A 20,742-nucleotide genomic window follows, 5' to 3' on the forward strand; every position below is an offset into this window, starting at 1 on the left:
CTGAAAGGCTCTCAGGGTTTACCTGCTACAAAACTCATTAGCTCTGATGAAACGGAAACCCTGACCTGAGGTTAGTGCAGGGGTGGGGGTGGGGGGATGGTAATTGAGTCTTTGAGATATTTCCGTGTACGACACCAGAAGGTTCACGCAGGAATTAGGGTCATATGCATGCAGCTTTAGAGGAATCATTGCTTCCAACTTTTAGCTTTTGGTTAAATTTGTTCCTTTTATTTAGAAGGGACCCATATTGTACACTTTTATACTTGCTGTTCTGTTTGACATGGCCCTTCCTCTACCTAACTCATATTTGACTTTTTCAATTTTCATGCTTCGCTCCCTTTCTGAACTTTTCCCTGATCTTTGCCCTTTTAAACCCCTCCCTGGGATTGAGATGAGAGTCCTCCCTGCTCTCTGGTGTAGCACACTCTATTTTAGGGCCTCTCACACTGTGATTTTCTTTTTTTCCTTTCTTGCCCTCAAGTTTACAAGCTCTTACAGAGCAAGTGATGTCTCACATCCCTTATCCAGCCCAGTTACTCTTTCTCTCGGGTAATACCTGATACATGAGAAATAGCTCATTTAAATGTCATCTGTGAAGTTTCATGTGACTCTCACCTGGCTATGCATAGGGAAGATTCATTTTGATCTTATTGCCACTGCTCTAAAAAACATTTTTTGTTTGTTGCTTTGTTTTCTAGTAAAATTGTGCCCTTTGCTTTTCTTGTAGCACACATATAGGCAGTTATTAATTTTTAACTAGACTGATTTGCTCGGGAAGCTGACTTTTTTATTCTAGTACTTGAAAACACAAAAGCTTAACGGAATTTTTTTGTCCTGCCATTTCCTAGGAAACAGGGGTCTACAGCAGAATGAAGATAGAGATTACCATTTTGTCAAAGACATGGTGATAAATTATCAAGGGACCAAGTGCTATTTGGCGATGAGTCTGTTTTCTAGTTCTGTCCCTTACTACATGAATTTAGGCAGGCCATTTAATCTCTTATATAGAAGAGAGAAGGAGGAAGGGACCTGGTCAGATTGTGCCTTCAACTTTAATGCGTGCTGTGAGCTCACAACCACTTGCAGAGAAAAGAGATAATCCATGGGAATTCTGATAGGACAGTGCTGCCTTTGGAAATACATTTTTTTTAAAAAAAAAGCTTTAAAAGGACCTGTATTGACAGCTCTTCACAGTTCCCTGTGGGAACTAAAGAAAGTAATTTTCTAAGTCCTATTTAAATTAGATATTAGTGGTTTGGTTTTTTTAATTTCATTGAGTAATCTCCACACCCAGTGTGGGGCTCAAACTCACAACACCCACATTAAGAGTCGCCCACGCTACTGATATAGCGAGCCAAGCGCCCCTAGTGAGTTTTGTTGTCGTTGCTATTGTTAAAAGTGTCAAATTTTTAAGGAAATTGAGCAGTAAATACAAATTATTAATATTTAACATCTAATAATAATCTTCCTACATCAGGTTCAAGATGTTGTCCCTATAACCAGTTACGACACTGCTGGCTCATTCCTTCTATTGGGATGTAACAATGGATCAATATATTACATCGGTAAGCTTATGGGTGTTTAACCCTGGTCCTATCTTATATCAGTTTTTAAAAATAAAATATTGCCTTCTGTAGTTTTAAGTAGATGCACTATTTTAATATTATTTAAAATTTTTGGGGTTTTTTAGATATGCAGAAGTTTCCTTTGAGAATGAAAGATAATGATCTTCTTGTAACCGAGCTTTATCACGATCCTTCAAATGATGCCATTACTGCGCTGAGTGTTTACCTCACACCCAAAACAAGTTAGTACATGGCAGCGTTCTGATAAATTCTTGACCGTTTCTGAGAATGTATGTTTATTTATTGGTTTATTATGCTAAAACTAATCCAGTCCTTTCTCTTTGAGAACTGCAGTTCTAAGAGTATCATCTCTATTAGTTTACAGTTCATATTCGTTATGTATTAAAGTTAAACGTGACGATTAAACAAGCATAAGTTGAGGTGGGAAGTTAGAACTTTTCTTCTTCTGAATTATATTTAAGTCATATGATAATAGTATTGACTAAAATTATTAAAAAAACAATTTGCACATTGACCTTCCTATTTACCCTAGCTTATTTTGTTTTGAAATTAGAAGCTTTTGTTTTTTTCAGCTGAAAGCAAGAAGGCTCTTAGACTGTTAATCTCTTGTGGATATTGCCTTGTTCCCTTGGGAAATTTTTAAGTTATGGGAAAAGACATTTTATTTGGAGGTTTAGTATCTGTAGCTTTCATTATCTTTCAAAGGTCATTGCAATGAAATTAACAAATCTGTTCTGTAAATTAAGGATTTTTATTATATTTTTTATATTTTTATATTTTAGATTGAAAGATAAACATAAATAGAAAGTTGAAAATTTAAATGAAAAGAATTCTAGGAAATATTAACATGTGTCCAGTAACATTAATAAATTTGAATGTTATTTGTGTTAAATCATCATTTTATTGACTTCATTGAAAGAAATCGTTATCTTTAATGTGAAATAAATATTCTAATTTATGCAGATGATTTTATTTAAAATTATAGTAGGATTTCAACTGTTATGCTGAATGGGTCAGCAAACTGCCCTTTTTATCGATGGTCTTACATATTGCATTGGCTGCTTTGGGCAACAGTTGACAGAGTTGTATGGTTATGACAGACTGTATGGCATGCATAGTTTAAAATATTTGCCATCTAGCCTTTTACAGAAAGTTTGCTCACCTCTGCTCTAGAATGAGATGTACATTTTTTAAATCTAATTAAAAAGGGAGGAGAAAATTTCTTTTGCAATGGCAGGGGAAGAATGGAGTCACTTTTTAGGTTATGAGAAGTGTTTCCTATGCTATGTTCTTTCTCTTTTGATTCAGATATTTTTGGGTAAATCAGGAAGGGTAACTATTAAATCCAAGAAGTTCTCTGTGAACCTTTTTAAGTACATAGGTCACTGAACTCCATTCTGTCTTTAAATATGTGGTAGAGTTTGGGCACTTTTTTTTTCTTCCTTTTTAATGCTTATTTATGTATTTTGAGAGAGAGAGAGAGAGAGAGAGCACATGCGCACATTGGGGAGGGGCAGAGAGAGAGAGAGACTCCCAAGCAGGCTCTGTGCTGTCAGTACAGAGCCCGATGTTGAGCTCAAACTCATGAACCATGAGATCATGACCTGAGCTGAAATCAAGAGTCAGATGCTTAAGTGACTGAGCCACCCAGGTGCCCCTGGACATTCATTCATTCATTCATTCATTCAAAAAAGCCACAGATGAACTTCACATGATGAGCTGTACGTGATTAGAAGAGACACCGGTGTATTTGTTTCAGAGCTAAGTATTTTGAATTTGTTAAATAGTATATACTTGATTATTCAAGAAAGATTAAATAATATAGCAAAAGTAAAAGTAAGAACGCCTGGGTGGCTCAGTCAGTTAAGCATCTGACTTCAGCTCAGGTCATGATCTCGCGGTCCATGGGTTTAGCCCCATGTTGGGCTCTGTGTTGACAGCTCAGAGCCTTTAGCTGCTTCAGATTCTGTGTTTCCCTCTCTCTGCCCCTCCCCTCCTCACACTCTTTCTGTCTCTTTCTCTCTCTCCCTCAAAAAATAAATTAAAAAAAAATTAAATAAGTCAGGCAGAGAAAGACAAATACTGTATGTTTTCACTCATAGGTGGATCCTGAGAACCTTAACAGAAGACCGGTGGGGGTGGGGGGGGGGAGTTACAGAGAGGGAAGGAGGCAAACCATAGGAGACTCCTAAATACTGAGAACAAACTGAGGGTTGATGGGGGATGGGGGAAGGGGGAAAGGGGAAAGTGGGTGATGGGCATTGAGGAGGGCGTCTGTTGGGATGAGCACTGGGTGTTGTATGGAAACCAATTTGACAATAAATTATATAAAAAAATAAAAATAAGTAAATAAATAAACTTAAAAAGTAATAATAAAAAAATTTAAAATAAGTAAAACATGGTCTTAGACTAGACTATGAATAGACTAGAAATAATATGGAATATTGCTTTAGGAATACTGTGTTGCGTCAGTGGTGTTCTTAGCATGTCAGATTTACTAACTCTTTAAACATCTATTGAGGACTTGCTGTGTCTCAGGCACTCTGTAAGGATGACTGTGATTCAGTCTGTCTCAGTGACGAATAGAGGTAGATAGACTTGGAAATAGCGGATTGGTTTGTTACAGTTGCTGTGCTAGAGCATAACATACAGTCCAGGGGAGGGGTGAACAGATCTATCTGGGAGTGAGGGTTAGGAAATGACTTGCAAAGGAAATCATGATTCGAAGTTGGTCAGAGAGGTCTTAGGGTTTCTGGGCTCAGCTGGATCTGGGGACTTAGAAAAGCACTGCCTCTTTTATCCCTTTCTGTCATCATCTGATACGCCGCCTTTCCACTTCTGACCTCGTGCAGGTGTGTCTGGTAACTGGATTGAGATTGCTTATGGTACGAGCTCCGGAGCTGTGCGAGTGATTGTTCAGCACCCAGAGACGGTGGGCTCGGGCCCTCAGCTTTTTCAGACTTTCACAGTTCATCGAAGTCCTGTTACAAAAATCATGCTATCTGAGAAGCATCTTGTATCAGGTAAAGTGATTTTAGGTACTGGTGAGGAGTGTGCTTCATGTGCAGCCTTGCCTTGTGGGTAATTTCCCACACTCCTACAAATGGAAAGAATGTGTATATACACATGTATTTATATATGAATTTGGGAAGAGTTAACCGTATCTTTTATTTATTCTCTATTCTAATATTTTGTTCTCATGGCACATTTTATTTTAAAATATTTATTATAATCCTGTTGAGATGGAATAGAGAAGTTTTCCAAGTATGAATTTTATATAAATTTGGTTGTATTTTCTTAAGATTTAAAGCTAAAGTTGTAGATATATGTGTGTATTTGTTGATCGTTTTCTAAAAATATTAAAAACTAGTAGAATGTATAAAGAGATTACTTGAAGAGAATTACATTTCTGTGAGTTGTTTCTTAGTCATAAAGTTTTTTTTTAATGTAAATACTAATTAGATACTGTATTAAAAATGATTCAAATATGTGACACACAGAGCGTAGTGATCACAGTAAAATTCCATTGATGAGGTTCATTGTGTATGATGATTTCAAAAAGGCTTCATTTTAATGTAATTTTGAGTCAGGTGTGTCAGTAGAGCTTGCTCTTACATTAAATCTTTTGTAGATCAGTTCCTGCCTAACTTAAACTTTTTATAAGCATCATTTTCATCTATCAAGTTTGTTTATATGAAGACTACATAATATTAAAAGGTGATGCATCTTTCACTCATCTCCAGTCTGATTAAACACTAAATGGAGCTAAAGTACGTTGTCCATGAATGGATGGATGGGTGGGTGGGTGCGTGGGTGGATGAGTATGTCTTTATTGATATCTAATTATTTGAGTATAAAGTCTGATTGTTTTGAGTATAATTGTGCCTCCCTGAAATAATCAGTCTCCTCTTCAGGCTCTCATAAAGCAACTCACCTGCCTCACTGGAGAGTCTTTCTCATGCTTTTGCTGGTTCCTCCTCTTTTGCCCAATGACTAAGTGTTGGATTGCCTCAGAGCTCTTTCCTAGATTCTCCATTCTTCCTTGTCTGTAGTTTTCCTGCAGATTTGAGTGTTATCATCTATATGCCAGTGACTCCTAGACTGTCCACTTGCGACCATTCGCACAGTTCCAAGCTTGTATGTCCAGTGCCTGTCTCTGGTCATGTGTTTCAGAGACATGTCAGAATTAACCTGGGTAAATGGCACTTTTGATTTTTCTCTCAGAGGCCATCTTAGTACACATCACCATCTGCTTATTTCGTCAAGCTGAAAACCCAAGAATCACCTTTGATTCCTTCCTTTCTCTCACCCACACAAACGTGTAATCTGTCTGTAAGTCCTTCTGGCTTTGCTTCAACCTACATCACAAATCTGACCATTCGGTGTCCATTGCTGCCAACTTGGTAGCTCAGATCATTTCTCCCCTAGATCACGGAGCTGAGTTGTTTTGCCTGTTTCTGTCTCGCCTTTTCTTAAAATGTTTATCTGTTTTGAGAGAGAGAGAGAGCATGTGTGTGGGTACATGGGGGAGGGGCGAAAAGGGAGGGAGAATGAGAATCCCAGCAGGCTCCATGCTGTCAGCACAAAGCCTGACGTGGGGCTCAGTCCCACTTACCATGAGATCATGACCTGAGCCAAAGTCAAGAGTCAGATGCCCAACCGACTGAGCCACCCGGGTGCCCGTCTGTCTTGCCTTTCTATGGTACATGTTCTTTATGGTACATAGCATCCAGAAAGATCTTCTGAAAATGTGAACCATGTCTGATTCCCGGTGGCTTCTTATGGTATCCTGCTGTACCCTACTGTATTATAAATAAACTAGTAGTGTTCTTCCTGTTATGGGTCCTGTCTTTTCAGGCCTCTTTTCCTCCCTATGCTTCATGTCACGTATTGCTCACAATACCCTAACCCTTTAAAGGCTTTCGATTTCTTAGAAATGCCGCAGAACTTTTGCACTCGTTCTTTTTAGTTGAACTGTTTTGCCCCTAGATGTTTGTTTGGCAGCTGTCCTGTCATTCAGGTCCCATTTCCAGTACCTTCTCAGTGAGGCCACCCAGCCTAAATTAGCCAAACCTCTATCAGGTCACTTTCTCTGTCATCATCTCCTCTCGATTTGTTTTCTTTGTGGACTTTTCACTTGATCATTTCTTTGCCTGTTTATCATCTGCCCCCCTCTTCTAGAATATAAGTTTTACAGCAGCAGAAGCTTGTTTATTCTGTTCTCAGCACTTAGCATACTTCTCCACACGTACAAGATGCTGAATAAATGTTATGTAAAATGAGGTAATTTGATCCTGTGAGAAAATAAGACTGTTTTGCAAGGCTATTGTGATGACCACACTTAGTAGTAATTGCTGTTATTTTGATGGTGACGATGTTATTGCAGGATGAGACGCCAAAGAACTACATCGTAAAATCTGCATTTAACATCAAATGTTTCATGTAGGTTTAAAATTTAAATAAATTTGTCAAGAAAAATGTCCAGTTGAGCTACAAATGTAGAGTATTTTATGTATACTCCGTTACATCATTCTGCCACCTGGTGGATATTGACATGAATGTAATGACATTCTTTTTCCTATAGTGTTAGTTTTCATGTCTTAAAACTGTAATGATTATTTTTAACAAAATAACTAAATTGCCTATTGAGTCAACTAAAAGTGTTTAAGATTTTTTTTTAAGGTATATTTCTGAATTCTAGTAACCTTATTAGTGAAATAGGAAATTATTTTCTATGAAGCTGATAAAGCAGCCTAGAACTAAATGTCTCCTTTTTCACCAGAAACTGACATCCTGAGATAGGAGAATTTTGTTAGATAATGTAACAGCTGTATACTTTGAATTTTTATTGCTATTTGTCAAAATTAAATTTCTAAAGTTTTGTTTAAAATATGCAGCTGTGGCATTTTACCCAGTGAGAAAGATGTATCTATAAGAAAGTTTGAATACTTTCCTAGTATTTACTGATGGGTTCATAGCTCATTGCTAAGAATAGCACATTCTCTGAAAACCGAATAAGTTGTACTTTTCCATTAAAAAGTACACTTTTTTATTAAGGGATGCCACGAAAGTACTTTTTTTTTTTTTTTTTGTATTAACAGTATCAATTGCTGGTTTGTATTTTCTAAAGGAGCAGTTCCTCAGATCAAGAAACAATAGGTAGGGTACTTGGTAGGAGATACCTTAATATGTATCCACTTAATATTATTTACATTAAAAAAAAAACCTAATTGGAGTATGTTTCTTAAATGTAGACTCTCTTATATAGAATAGTTCTTAACTTTATCTTAGTTTTCTTTAATATAACTATGAGTAGGTGATACAAGCTTTTTGACAAATGTAATTTGTGTCCATAAATTTTCAGTAACTCCTGATCTAGGTTGTTTATGTTTCAGTAACATAAGCAGAAGCAGTTTCTATGGTTGAAGAAAAATAGGCTGGGTAACTCATTTACTCTGTAGTTTAGTCACAGCTAAGAATAATAGCATCTTTTATCTTGCGTGCATTTTTCTTTAAACATTTCCTCCAATTATATTTTACACGCTACTTTTGTAAGGACCCATAGATTTACTTACATACCTTATGTTTGCCTCAAGGTAAATTATATTCAGTTCTTTCATTTTTGTTGGCCAGGTACAGATTAAGTATAATTTTAGGATAAAATACGTCATTTGCCACTCAAAATGTGCTATGATCTATTTAATATAGATCACAGTTTAAAAAGTTACACACAAAAACAGTGATATTGTTGGTGCTCTTTTTTTTTTAAATTTTTTTTCATGTTTTTATTTATTTTTGAGAGAGAGAGACACACACAGCATGAGCAGGGGAGGGGCAGAGAAAGAGGGAGACACAGAATCTGAAGAAGGCTCCAGGCTCTGAGCTGTCAGCACAGAGCCCGACGTGGGGCTCGAACTCACGGACTGTGAGATCATGACCTGAGCTGAAGTTGGATGCTTAACCAACTGAGCCACCCAGGTGCCCCTGTTGGTGCTCTTATAATCTATATTTAACAACTTTTTTATGTTCTCTTTCCTAGTGTGTGCAGATAATAATCATGTCCGGACATGGACAGTAACACGATTCAGAGGAATGATCTCTACTCAGCCAGGTTCTACTCCTTTAGCATCATTCAAGATACTGTCTCTGGAGGAGACAGAAAGTCATGGAAGCTATTCCTCTGGAAACGACATAGGTGGGCTGGATAATTTGGGGGCACTTTCAAATACTTTGTGGGCAATGCAAAAGTAGTATGCTAACTGTAAAGAGAAACCTAAAAATGAGTTTCAAATAGAAGTTTTCACTTCAATTTTGAAACTCATTTAAAACAGAAATTTAGTGTGTTTTCTTATTTAGTTCTATAAATTCACCAACTATGGCATATTTTTTGTTTAAAAAGTTGAGCAAATTTTCGTCTATTTATCATTTCCTTTTTTAAATAATATCTCCAAATGCTAACCACTTTTGTTTATGATTAAAAGCCATGATAGCTGTGCACATTTGAAACGTGCAGGTTGTTTTCTTTTATTGCTAATAATCTGAAAATAATTTTTTTTAATATTTATTTTTGAGAGCGCGCGAGAGAGATAGAGTGTGAGTGGGGGAGGGGAAGAGAGAGGGAGACACAGAATCTGAAAAGAAAGGCCCCAGGCTTTGAGCTGTCAGCACAGAGCCCAACGCGGGGCTTGAACTCAAGAACCGCAAATCATGACCTAGGCCAAAGTCAGATGCTTAACTGACTGAGCCACCCAGGTGCCCCTGAAAATAAAAGTTGAAGCTAGAGCAGGGCTGGCGGTGTTATGTGCTAACAGTTGTTTTGATGGCATTGCAATGGCCATCGGGAAATAATAAGCATATCTCCATTGATATGCTCTGATTTCAGCAAAAGAGTATATAAAGTTGATTTGACTTGTCCCTCTATATACCGTACGACACGTGTGCATGTGGATACTCACACATACAAGCATATGTGCAGTCTTCACAGAGACAGATCATTGTCTTTTTGGAAGATTCTGTATGTTGTATCTTCACTGTATATAATAGTTCTATGGGACTTGTTCATTAACCCATGTGCCTTTCTGATCATTTTTTTTTTATATAAGCAGAAATTATAGCACTGATAGAAAGGAGTACATTAGAGTTGTTTTATTAGAATTGTTTTATGTGAAACATTTAAATGTATGTTCAGCCAGAATATGCTCTCACAGTAAAGATTTTAAAATAGTTACCTTTAAAAAATACAAGCTATTTACGAGAATTATAGTATGACTGTCTTAGTATTTTAGAAAAAGAAACACTCAGCTTTGTTGATTTTAACAATTGCTCTGTGACCCAGTTTTCTCTGTGATCTAGGCACTGTAAGTTTAGTTTTATCTCCTCAACAAATGTCTTGCTTGTTTTATTGAGATACAATTAATTGACAGTAACATTGTGCAGGTTTGAGTTGTAGCATCCACAGAATTTTATTGAGTACCTTTGCTCCAAGCATTAGGAATCTTAAGAAAAAAACAAAACAAAAAAACTCCGGTGAACCTCCAGTCACAGTGTGGTGACCAGTAGAAACAAAAAGCAAACAATCGCATGGGGCAAAAACACCAAGGGGAGATAGTGCTAGTCTGCTTGCTGGGTAATCGTGACATACAGTCTCATTTACTTTTTTTGATAGTTGTATGAGGAAGATATTATCCTCCACTTACACTGGTGGAAACTGACATTCAGAGAACACTTAGTAGAGGTCTCAGTGTTTGAACTGAGACATGAAGGATGGGTAAGGGTTGAAGTCTTACCTGGCAAATTTGGAAAATGGCGGAAAAGTCATTAATTGGTGGTATGTGGGTGAGAATAGTAGGGCATGAGACTGAGTGGATAGGCAGAGGTCAGATCAGGGAGGACATGTACAATATGAAAGAAAAGATGTTTAGAAACAGCCCTGGAAATTACAACAGCCTTGTAAACTGTTTGAAAGAGGGCAGGGAGATTTTTTTTTTTTCCTTTATAGTTCTCATAAAAAAAATTTCTTAAGAGATAGACATTCAGGATAGTGGAACAGAATAGAAAGTCCAGTGTCTGTAGGCTTCTATGTATGGGTGGAATCTAGATTGCAGTGGTCAATTGAATAAATACTGGAGGCAACCATGAAAGAAAGAAGTAATGGATCTAGTTAGAAAGAAAATGGTTCAAAGGCCATCTTTCTGACTCCCTACTCTCTTCTTCCCCATTGAAGATAGGAGAGACCTGAGGATATTTATGTTCTGAAGGAAAGGAGCCAATTTGGGGAGAGGAGTTGGAGAAACTTTAAGGAAGGGAGGTGTGGATAATTAATTGAGTTACAATGAGTTAAGCTACGTGAGCATCTCACGTGAAGATAGTTTGAGGGGAGAGAAGATACGGTCCCAGAATCCTTATTTCTAGTTTTTATCCATCATCACTATTTTGACTTTGGTTACGGGTTATTGAATGAGGACTCTCATTTCATCTCAATAGAATTAGACTTGAGAAAATTGTCCACTAACTGAGCAAGTGCGTAGCTTAGCGAAGAGCCAGACATCTTGGATTTGAACTCCAGTTCCATTAGGTAGGACCTCTGAGATCTTTGGTTAACTAATCTCTTGGTGCCTTAGTTTTCTCATCTGTAAAATGGAGATCATAATAGTGTATCCCTTATGTATGATGATTAAAATGAGTCAGGTGCAGAGCGTTTGCTGTGGCACACAGTAACCATAATGTATTTGCTAACTAATAAAGGTGTTATTGTTGCATTTATTAATTAGGTATGATTCACTTAAGATGAAATTGTATCCTATATCACATACATTTATGAACAATGAGTTGGTATTATTTTAGCTAATGAGTATGATGAGAAACAAGAACTGCTAGAATTTTTTTTTAATTTTTCATGAAACACATTTTTTATAATGTTGTTCAGAATCTTTCTAAAATACATGAGCCATATACCTGCTTTGCCAAGTACAATAAAATAAAAATAATCGAATCTTTTTCTTTTTATTTTTTTTAGCATTTATGTATTTATACCCAGTGCTCATCCCAACAGGTGCCCTCCCCAGTGCCCATCACCCACTTTCCCCTCTCCCCCAGCCCCCGTCAACCCTCAGTTTGTCCTCTTGTATTTAAGAGTCTCTTATGGTTTGCCAGCCTCCCTCTCTGTAACTTTTTTTTTCCCCTTCCCTTCCCCCATCGTCTTCTGTTAAGTTTCTCAGGATCCACCTGTGAGTGAAAACATAGTATCTGTCTTTCTCTGCCTGACTTATTTCACTTAGCATAACACTCTCTAGTTCTAGCCACATTGCTGCAAGTGGCCAGATTTCATTCTTTCTCATTGCCAAGTAGTATTCCATTGTATATATATAAACCACATCTTCTTTATGCATTCGTCAGTTGATGGACATTTAGGCTCTTTCCATAATTTGGCTATTGTTGAAAGTGCTGCTATAAACATTGGGGTACAAGAATCTTTCCTTTTACGTTGAAAACCTTGTGGGATACAACAGGCTTCTTCTAGTTAATTAAATTCTGTTTATTTATTATTTTAATGTTTACTATTGAGAGAGAGAGACACACAGCATGAGCGGGAGAGGGGCAGAGCACAAGAGGGACACAGAATCTGAAGCCAGCGAACTCACAAGTCAGATCAGGACCTGTGCCGGAGTTGGATGCTCAACCGACTGAGCCACCCAGGCGCCCAATTAAATTCTATTTAATGAAGTCACCCTTTATTTCTTAAGATTCTGCATTTGGTTTTCCAAGAAAGAGTAAAGTCCATACATAAACTAATTTTATTTATGTGTGCTTTTTCTGAAGGTATAAGAAACGGCGCACATTCTCAAAGATGATAGATGTAGAACCTGTATTTTAACAGGTCTTGTACTAGTGCTGTCAATGTATAGTCTTCAGCACAGTAATGCCTTCAGCTTTAATAGGCTGAGTGCATAAAATAGAATTTGAAATATTACATATTTCTTTAAAAAATGCTTACTGCAAGTTGGAGTATGTGCAGCACTGCACTTTCTGTCTGACTGGGATGTGGACTATAAGGCCAGGTATTGGCAGGTGTGAAAAATGCCCCCCCCCCTTTTTTTTTTTTTTTTTGGTATTGACATTTCTGTTGTTCAGTGAAACCAATGGATTTCAGTTAACTTCTTTTGACATTGTCTGTTTTTTGACCCAAGGGCCTTTTGGAGAACGAGATGATCAACAGGTGTTTATCCAGAAAGTTGTTCCCATCACCAACAAACTGTTTGTAAGACTCTCATCTACTGGGAAAAGGTAAACTTTATTTGTATTCAGAAGTCACTTTTGTCTTTAAAAAAAAAAAAACAAAAAACGTGTAATTTGACATACTGATAAAAAGTACTACCAGAAGCAAATTGTTGAAAAAAGAAGTCTAGTCGTTACCTTGGATCTTTTTAGCTTAAAATTAAGACAGTATATTTAGTACTTAATCTTCTAGGATTTATTTAAGATTTTCACTGATCCTGTGAACAGTTAAGAAGACTATGGATGCGTGATATAACAGTAAGAACCCATGAATTTGATGGCAGACAGCTGAGTTAAATTCTGATTTTGGCACTTCCTCTTATTAGCTGCATAAATTCAACTTGTTACTTTGTTTCTCTGAGCCCCCAGTTTCTTTATAAAATAAGGTTCAACTACCTTGGAAGGATGTCATTAAGATAAAATGAGTTAAAAACATGAAATATCTTTCATGGTCCTAGACAGTAACAGATGCCCAATAGAAATTAGTTTCCCCTTTTAACATTTGAGTGAAATTGTACTTCTTTTAAATTACTATATATAGCCTCAAACCTCAAACAGATTGACCTGTGCATTTCTCTTCTATAAAAACAAATTTTTTTGCACGCCAAACAAATGAAAAAGGTAGAATTCATACCTAGTAGTCATTAAGAAGCTTATGGATTTTCATATTAATGTTACTAACGCTACTGCTCTTGTTCCCCTTCAGCATGTGGTTTCTCATTTCCTAATATGTTAATGAACAAACTCTTGGAGATGATAAATTTTCTTTCCATCAGAGTTCATTGCATATAGTCATCAGGAAGTGTTAAATGAATTGATTCTAGAGAATGATTTTTAAGTACTAAACTACTCTCGTTACCTTTTTCTTTTTAAGAAAATGTATTAGAAGCCTGTAATGTAGTTAGAGATCAGATTATTATCTTGAGAAATGTTATAAATCACCATGATTCATCATTTTCTCTGCATATTAGTGAAGGTGCCGTCAAGCATGTATTAAAACTGCTGCATAACAGCCTCTGACAATGTGTTTCATATCCTTGTTCAATTCCAATGTCCTCCCTCCTGTGTTAGGTTAAACAGTGGCAGTGTGTTATCATCTACAGTCTCTGCATGACAGAACAAATTTTATAATTTTTAAATTCACGATTCCACAGGAAGAGTTATATTTATAAAAATAATCAGAAATTACTTTGGGGGCACCTGAGTGGCTTAGTTGGTTAAGTGTCCGACTTCAGCTCAGGTCATGATCTCGTGGTTCGTTGAATTTGAGCCCTGCGTCAGTCTCTGTGCTGATAGCTCAGAGCCTAGAACCTGCTTCGTATTCTGTGTTTCCCTCTTTCTCTGCCCCTCCCTGCTCATGCTCTCTCTCTCTGTCTCAAAAATAAATAAATGTTTGAAAAAATAAAAAAAAATACTTTGTAGAATTAAATAGAAAATCAACTCTTTATGGGGTGCCTGGTGGCTCAGTAGGTTAAGCATCTGACTCTTGATCTGGCTTAGGTATGATCTCACAGTTGGTGAGTTCGAGCCCCACCTTGGGGCTCTGCACTGACAGCACAGAGCCTGCTTGGGATTCTCTTTCTCCCTCTCTTTCTGCCATTCCCCTGCTCCCACTTTCTGTCTCAAAATAAATATATAAGCATTAAAAAAAAAAATCCCTTTATGAGGCTAATGCTAAGTAAAGCTTTTGTTCAAAAGTTGTTCAGTTTCGGGGCACCTGGGTGGCTCAGTCAGTTAATCGGCCGACTTCAGCTCAGGTCATGCATGATCTTACAGTCCGTGAGTTTGAGCCCCGCGTCGGGCTCTGTGCTGACAGCTCAGAGCCTGGAGCCTATTTCAGATTCTGTGTCTCCCTCTCTCTCTGACCCTACCCCATTCATGCTCTGTCTCTCTCTGTCTCAAAAATAAATAAATGTTAAAAAAAAATTAAAAAAATAAATTAAAAAATAAAAGTTGTTCAGTTTCTTAATACTGAGAAGTGAAATGAAAAGGTTTTATTGAAAGTGGGCAGGGAAAAAACCTTGTCAGCATTTAAAGGAAGAAGCAATTCTAAGGAATCTAGCCCATAGGAAAAACAAAAAGCAAAATCATGTTTGTTTTCAAGCACGTAGGTTTATATTGTGTCATTTTATTTTGATTTATTTGGTTTTAAATGTGAACAGTAATTTAGATTTTAAAAATATTTTATATCAATTTATAGGTATTACTAAAAATGTAAATTCACTATGTTAGGAAAAAGCATTTCACAGTTTCACACCCATTTATGGTTAAAAAAAAGAATCTTAGTGCTTAAAATAAAGGACAGATTTTTTAATCTGATAAATAATGCCTACAGAACAAATTTAATAAACTTTATACACAGTGGTAAAATATTGAAAGTTTTTCCCTTTGGTTGAGAATGAGAGTAGGATGACCTCTATCACTATATGTGGATGTCCAGTAATTAACCCTTCTCCCCTCATCATTTTATCCGTGCTTGCCAGGAGGCTCAGCTATGCTTCATATTCTGTGTTTCCCACATTGATAAGTATGGTATTTCCCCTTCCTCCTTTATTTAAAAAAAAAAAAATGTTTTATTATGTTTATTCATTTTTGAAAGACAGAGACAGAACACAAGCAGGGGTAGGGCGGAGAGAGAGGGGGCCACAGAATCTGAAGCAGGCTCCGGGCTCTGAGCTGTCAGCACAGAGCCCAACGCGGGGCTTGAACTCACCAACGGTGAGATCATGACCTGAGCCGAAGCCAGATGCTCAACCCACTGAGCCACCCAGGCACCCCTCCTTTACTTTTTGACTTTGCATTTGCCTGGTACTATTTATTTACTTATTCATACATTCATTCATTCATTCATTCATTCAATAAGCCTCTTTGTTTTGAAGTAGTCTGGGGTAAATAATTCAGTCAAGCAAAGTCAGTCAACTTTTACACGATTTTGACAAATCATTTGCTGACATTATTCCTTGTTTGTTTTATTTGTCAAATGTAAGTGATAATTGCTCTTTCTAGGTCCTTTTGTCCTTTATGAAAATCAGTGAAATAGTTATAAAAATCCTTTAAAAAAGTTAAGAATCTTATCTTAATGGAGGATACTACTTAGACCTCATTAGACCTGTACATTTTTTTTTTCTGGTTTCAGACTTGAATTTCCACATACATTTTAAATGACTTCTCAAGATCTTTTCCAATATCATGCCTACTTGCTTTTGTTTCTGCCTTTTTAGTTTATAACTTCCTTTTCAAGAATTAGTTCCCATGAAGGTTCTTTCTGTTTTTAAGGTGGACTTAAATGATTTGCTTTATTTCATAATTATTTAAATATGTTGTTTTATAACAGCCTTTTCTATAGACTCAAAGAAACAAGGCTTGAATCTTATTTCTGTTGACTTGCCTTGAACTTTTTAGATCTGTTTTAAATATATAGAATAGTCAACTCTAATTTGCTAATAAGCAATTTCAAAAATCTGAATTGGAATGTGTTACTTGCCCCCCGTGGTTTACAACTATACAATATTTTTTGCAGAATCTGTGAGATCCAAGCTGTTGACTGTACAACAATATCCTCATTTACAGTGAGAGAATGTGAGGGATCCAGTAGGATGGGCTCAAGGCCAAGGCGCTACCTATTCACAGGCCATACAAATGGCAGCATTCAGATGTGGGATCTGACCACGGCAATGGATATGGTTAGCAAAAGTGAAGAGAAGGGTAGGTTCCATGTGGGAAGTTGTTTGTCCGCAGGGTAATAAGCTTTTGACAGAAGTGATGATAAAATGAGCGTGTGTTTTCCTAAGATGTAGGTGGTCCGACTGAAGAAGAGCTACTCAAATTACTGGATCAGTGTGACCTGAGCACATCTCGCTGTGCTACTCCTAACATCAGTCCAGCAACTTCTGTGGTTCAGCACAGCCGTCTCCGTGAATCAAATTCTAGGTAGGTTAAAGAGTCGTAAATTGTATTTATAAGTTGAATTGATTGCTTTTGGGAAAATTGGCTGAGATACTGTAATCATATAGTTGTTGAAAGAATCATTTTTCAAGGCACATTTTTAATTCTGACTTTGTTGACTCAGTTTTTTAAAAAACATTTTACTAAATTTCTCATCTATAAGCATATCTGGCTCTTTTTATAGAAGAACATTTTTTCCAGAGCATCTGGGGGCTTGGTCGGTTAAGTGGCTGACTCTTGATTTCCACTCAGGTCATGATCTCACAGTTGGTGAGCTCGAGCTGTGAATTGGGCTCTGTGCCGACAGCGTGGAACCTGCTTGGGATTCTCTCTCTCTCTCTCTCTCTCTCTCTCTCTCTCTCTCTCTCTCTCAAAAATAAATACATAAACTTTAAAAATTTAAGAACCATTTTTTCTTTTTAACTTACTTTGTGAATTGCTGCCAATTTGGTTGCCTATTATGTGATCAAGAGTTCATTCAAAGGAGATGGAAAAAACACATGTCACCTTGAATAGTGTGTGGATTTTTTGTTCCTGTTGCCTCAGGGAGATATTAATTGAAGCGATTACATCATCTGTGTAAGCTTACGTTTGGTTATTCTGTACTTCCGATACAGGAGCATTGTATGTCTTCTGGTTACCACATTTTTAAAAATTCCAAAATTTGGATTCAGGACCAAAGACTAAATTATATTGGTTCCATATTGGTTTGAAAGGTTTTTTTTTTCCTCCCCCAGCGTTTTTCAGCTATTCAGAAATTCAGATTCGCTGAATATATGTATGTTATTATTTGCATTGGTGATTTGATAAACATACACACACCTACACACACAATAATCCATAATATATAGAGTACTTAAGTGAATTTTTATATATAGAAATGAGGATATGCATTCTTTATATATTTAAATAATACCTTTTCATTGTAGTTTAGTTAATGAGATGTGCCCCTGAAGAATCCCAGAAAGTGATCTGAACTGTAATTTTTTATAAAACCTGTATTTCAGCCTTCAGCTCCAGCACCATGAGACTGTCCACGAAGCAGCCACTTACGGTTCCATGAGGCCTTACAGAGAGAGTCCTTTGTTAGCAAGAGCAAGGAGGACTGAGAGCTTTCACAGTTATAGGGACTTCCAGACTGTTAATTTGAACAGAAATGTAGAACGAGCCGTCCCTGAAAATGGTAACTTGGGTCCAATACAAGCCGAAGTAAAGCGGGCAACGGGGGAGTGTAGTGTATCGGAGAGAAAGTCTCCTGGAACAGAAGTGAAAAGTGTGAGAGAATCAGATAGTGGATTGGAAGTGCATAAAGTGGCTGAAGGTCTGGAATCTAAGAAAAGGTCATCAGAAGAAGAAAATGAAAATAAAATGGAGTTAAGGAAGAAAGGGGGATTTGAAGGAGGAGGATTCCTTGGAAGAAAGAAAGTTCCGTATCTGGCATCATCACCAAGTACTTCCGATGGAGGAACTGACTCACCTGGTACCGCGTCCCCATCTCCTACAAAGACCACTCCGTCTCCTCGGCACAAAAAAAGTGATTCCTCAGGTCAAGAGTACAGCTTGTGAGAACTCACCAAAACGAATAGTAGTTTTGTTAATTTAGACAAAAGTTGAACACTTTACTGGATTTCAGTACATTAGCTTTTACACCAAAACTTTGCAAATTAAAACTGGAGTTCATTCAATATCTTTTTAAACAGAATTACCTGGAGTAAGGAGAGAAAATAATTACATCTCTTTTGACCTTTTGGAAAGTTTTTTTAGTTTTACAAGTACATTTAACAGATTGTTTGTAAAAAAAAAAAAGAAAGAAAAAAGCAAGAGTCCATGTCAATATTTCATTACTCTCCAGATTTTGGAAGCAAAGTACCAAGTCTTACTAAGATAGTGCCCACAATAGGTGAGCATCCTTTGAGGGCACGGGGACCAACAGTGCGTTCCTAACCTTGATAATGCTTGCGATTTGTCTCGCAAGGTTATGTTAAGCGAATCACGTTAATTCTCTTTGGAATTTAGTCTCCCAACACTTACTGTGATTGCCAAGTGTTTACCAGATATTTAATGAGGTGCTATGTTTGTGAAAAAATATCATCTAATTCAAAAAACACTATTGAACACCAGATAACACTATAGTAGTCAGTCCCTTAGGGTATTTTTTTTTTAATTGTGGGTCATTATCTGATTCTCATTTTTGGAGTTCTTAAGTTTTACCAAGCATCATCCATGTTAAATACCGAACATCCATTTAAACTTCCTTTAAAGTTGGAGCAGTTGTCTGTGTTTGAACAGGTGAAGTAAAAATAATAATCCAGGATCGAGCTTTTGAGTGCCCAGAAGGGAAGCTGTACTAGTTGTTAGCCTGCCTTGTTTTATTTAGGATACACCATATTTTCCCCCACTGTTAATAACAAAGATAATCAAGTTAGAATGTGGCCATTTTGTTAAGCTTATGAAATCGCAGTTCTCAATTTTTGGTTAAAGGTTTTGGCTGCTGTAAAAGTATTATTTTAAAATATACTTTGAATTGTAAGAACAAAAGACAAATTTTTGTACTTTTTTCTTTTAATTGGAATCATTTTCAAGTTTCTGCAAATAGGGTAATTGTAAATTTAAAGCATTAAGCATTTATTGATGAATAATGTATATATTCCCATTCCAAGAAATACAAGTGAGTGAAGCTGAAATAAATTCTTTAAAGTTTATTGCTCGTGGTTTCACAACAGTTTTCTTGTATTTATTTATCAATTAAGTCTAATAAAAACGATTAAATAAGACTGCGTTCTTGGTTATTTAGGGAATAGAAGGCCTGTTTGAAGTACACCTGCATGTGGTTGTTCATGTCTTCTTCCTGCAGTAAGAAAGGGGGAGGGAACATGGTGGAAGCTAATGTACGTTATCGTGGAGGGAAAATGTTTGGCCGAGCATAATTTCCATATTACCCAGGATTTGTAATTCTCTCCATACCCTTCTTTCTCATTATCACTGTCCTGTAAAAGTTGTGGGGGCAAGTGAGAAAATGAAAGAAAAATTTTTGATGATTTACCCAGCCTTTTCCATTAATAAAAGGCCGGGGGTGGGGGCGCCTGGGTGGCTCAGTCCATTAAGCATCTGACTCCAGCTCAGGTCGTGATCTTGCAGTTTGTGAGCTCGAGGCCCATGTCAGGCTCTGCTGAGAGCTCAGAGCCCGGAGCCTGCTTCAGATTCTGTGTCTCCCTCTCTCTCTGCCCCTCTCCTGCTCATGCTGTGTCTCTCAAAAATAAATAAATGTTAAAAATTTTAAAAAAGGCCGAGGGGGGCGGGTAGGGGAGACTATTCTATAGTAAAATCCCATAAATAGGCAACTCACTATACCACGGGTTGCAGTATACTATGAGTCACATGTTTTTGATCTCTTTCACTTACGGGAATTTGAACCTTCATGTTAGGGCATGGGTTTTGAGTCTATTCTGACACTTTGTGACCTTGAGCAGATGATCCCTGCTATGCGTGTTTTCCTTGTACCTACCTCATTATGGTTTTTGTGACCCAAAGGAAAAAAAAAATTGAGATGAATCTATATACTTTGTGTTCAATGACAAATGAGAACAATTCTAATTCTCATGATGAGAGTATTTCAAGTAATTCTGTACTTCAAAGCAGTACTCAGAAGTGCCATCATACCGGTTGGGTAGGTATTGCTGTCCTCATTTCGTAGAGGAGACCACTGAGGAGAAATAACTTTGCCACAAAGCTTGTGAGCTACTGAGCCAACTTTGAACCCGTGCTGCCTGTTTCAGGAGCCTGTGGTCTTGTCTGGCTTTCTCATCTAGGCTTATACACCAGGATGACCTCAGGTTATACGTGCACACCTGCCCAGGCCTCCCTCCAATCTGGTGGGGGGACTCTTGCTTTGGGAAAAGTACCACAGTTGATTCTTATGTACAATCAGGAGTTGAGA

General features: G+C 37.2%; 1 protein-coding gene across 1 annotated transcript in view; it reads left to right on the plus strand.

Moving 5' to 3' along the window:
• The window catches only part of KCTD3 (potassium channel tetramerization domain containing 3), a 54,252-nt gene extending 34,673 nt beyond the window's left edge, over window positions 1-19,579 (plus strand). The window contains exons 11-18 of the mRNA XM_042925073.1: window positions 1,478-1,565; window positions 1,691-1,807; window positions 4,439-4,609; window positions 8,626-8,781; window positions 12,773-12,869; window positions 16,381-16,565; window positions 16,652-16,790; window positions 17,813-19,579. Of these exons, the coding sequence (XP_042781007.1) occupies window positions 1,478-1,565; window positions 1,691-1,807; window positions 4,439-4,609; window positions 8,626-8,781; window positions 12,773-12,869; window positions 16,381-16,565; window positions 16,652-16,790; window positions 17,813-18,371 (1,512 nt within the window). The 3' untranslated portion in view covers window positions 18,372-19,579. The remainder of the gene's footprint in view (window positions 1-1,477; window positions 1,566-1,690; window positions 1,808-4,438; window positions 4,610-8,625; window positions 8,782-12,772; window positions 12,870-16,380; window positions 16,566-16,651; window positions 16,791-17,812) is intronic.
• The last annotated feature ends 1,163 nt before the right edge of the window (window positions 19,580-20,742 follow it).

This window comes from Panthera leo, chromosome F3, assembly GCF_018350215.1.
Source record: "Panthera leo isolate Ple1 chromosome F3, P.leo_Ple1_pat1.1, whole genome shotgun sequence".
Classification (NCBI taxonomy): Eukaryota; Metazoa; Chordata; class Mammalia; order Carnivora; family Felidae; genus Panthera; species Panthera leo.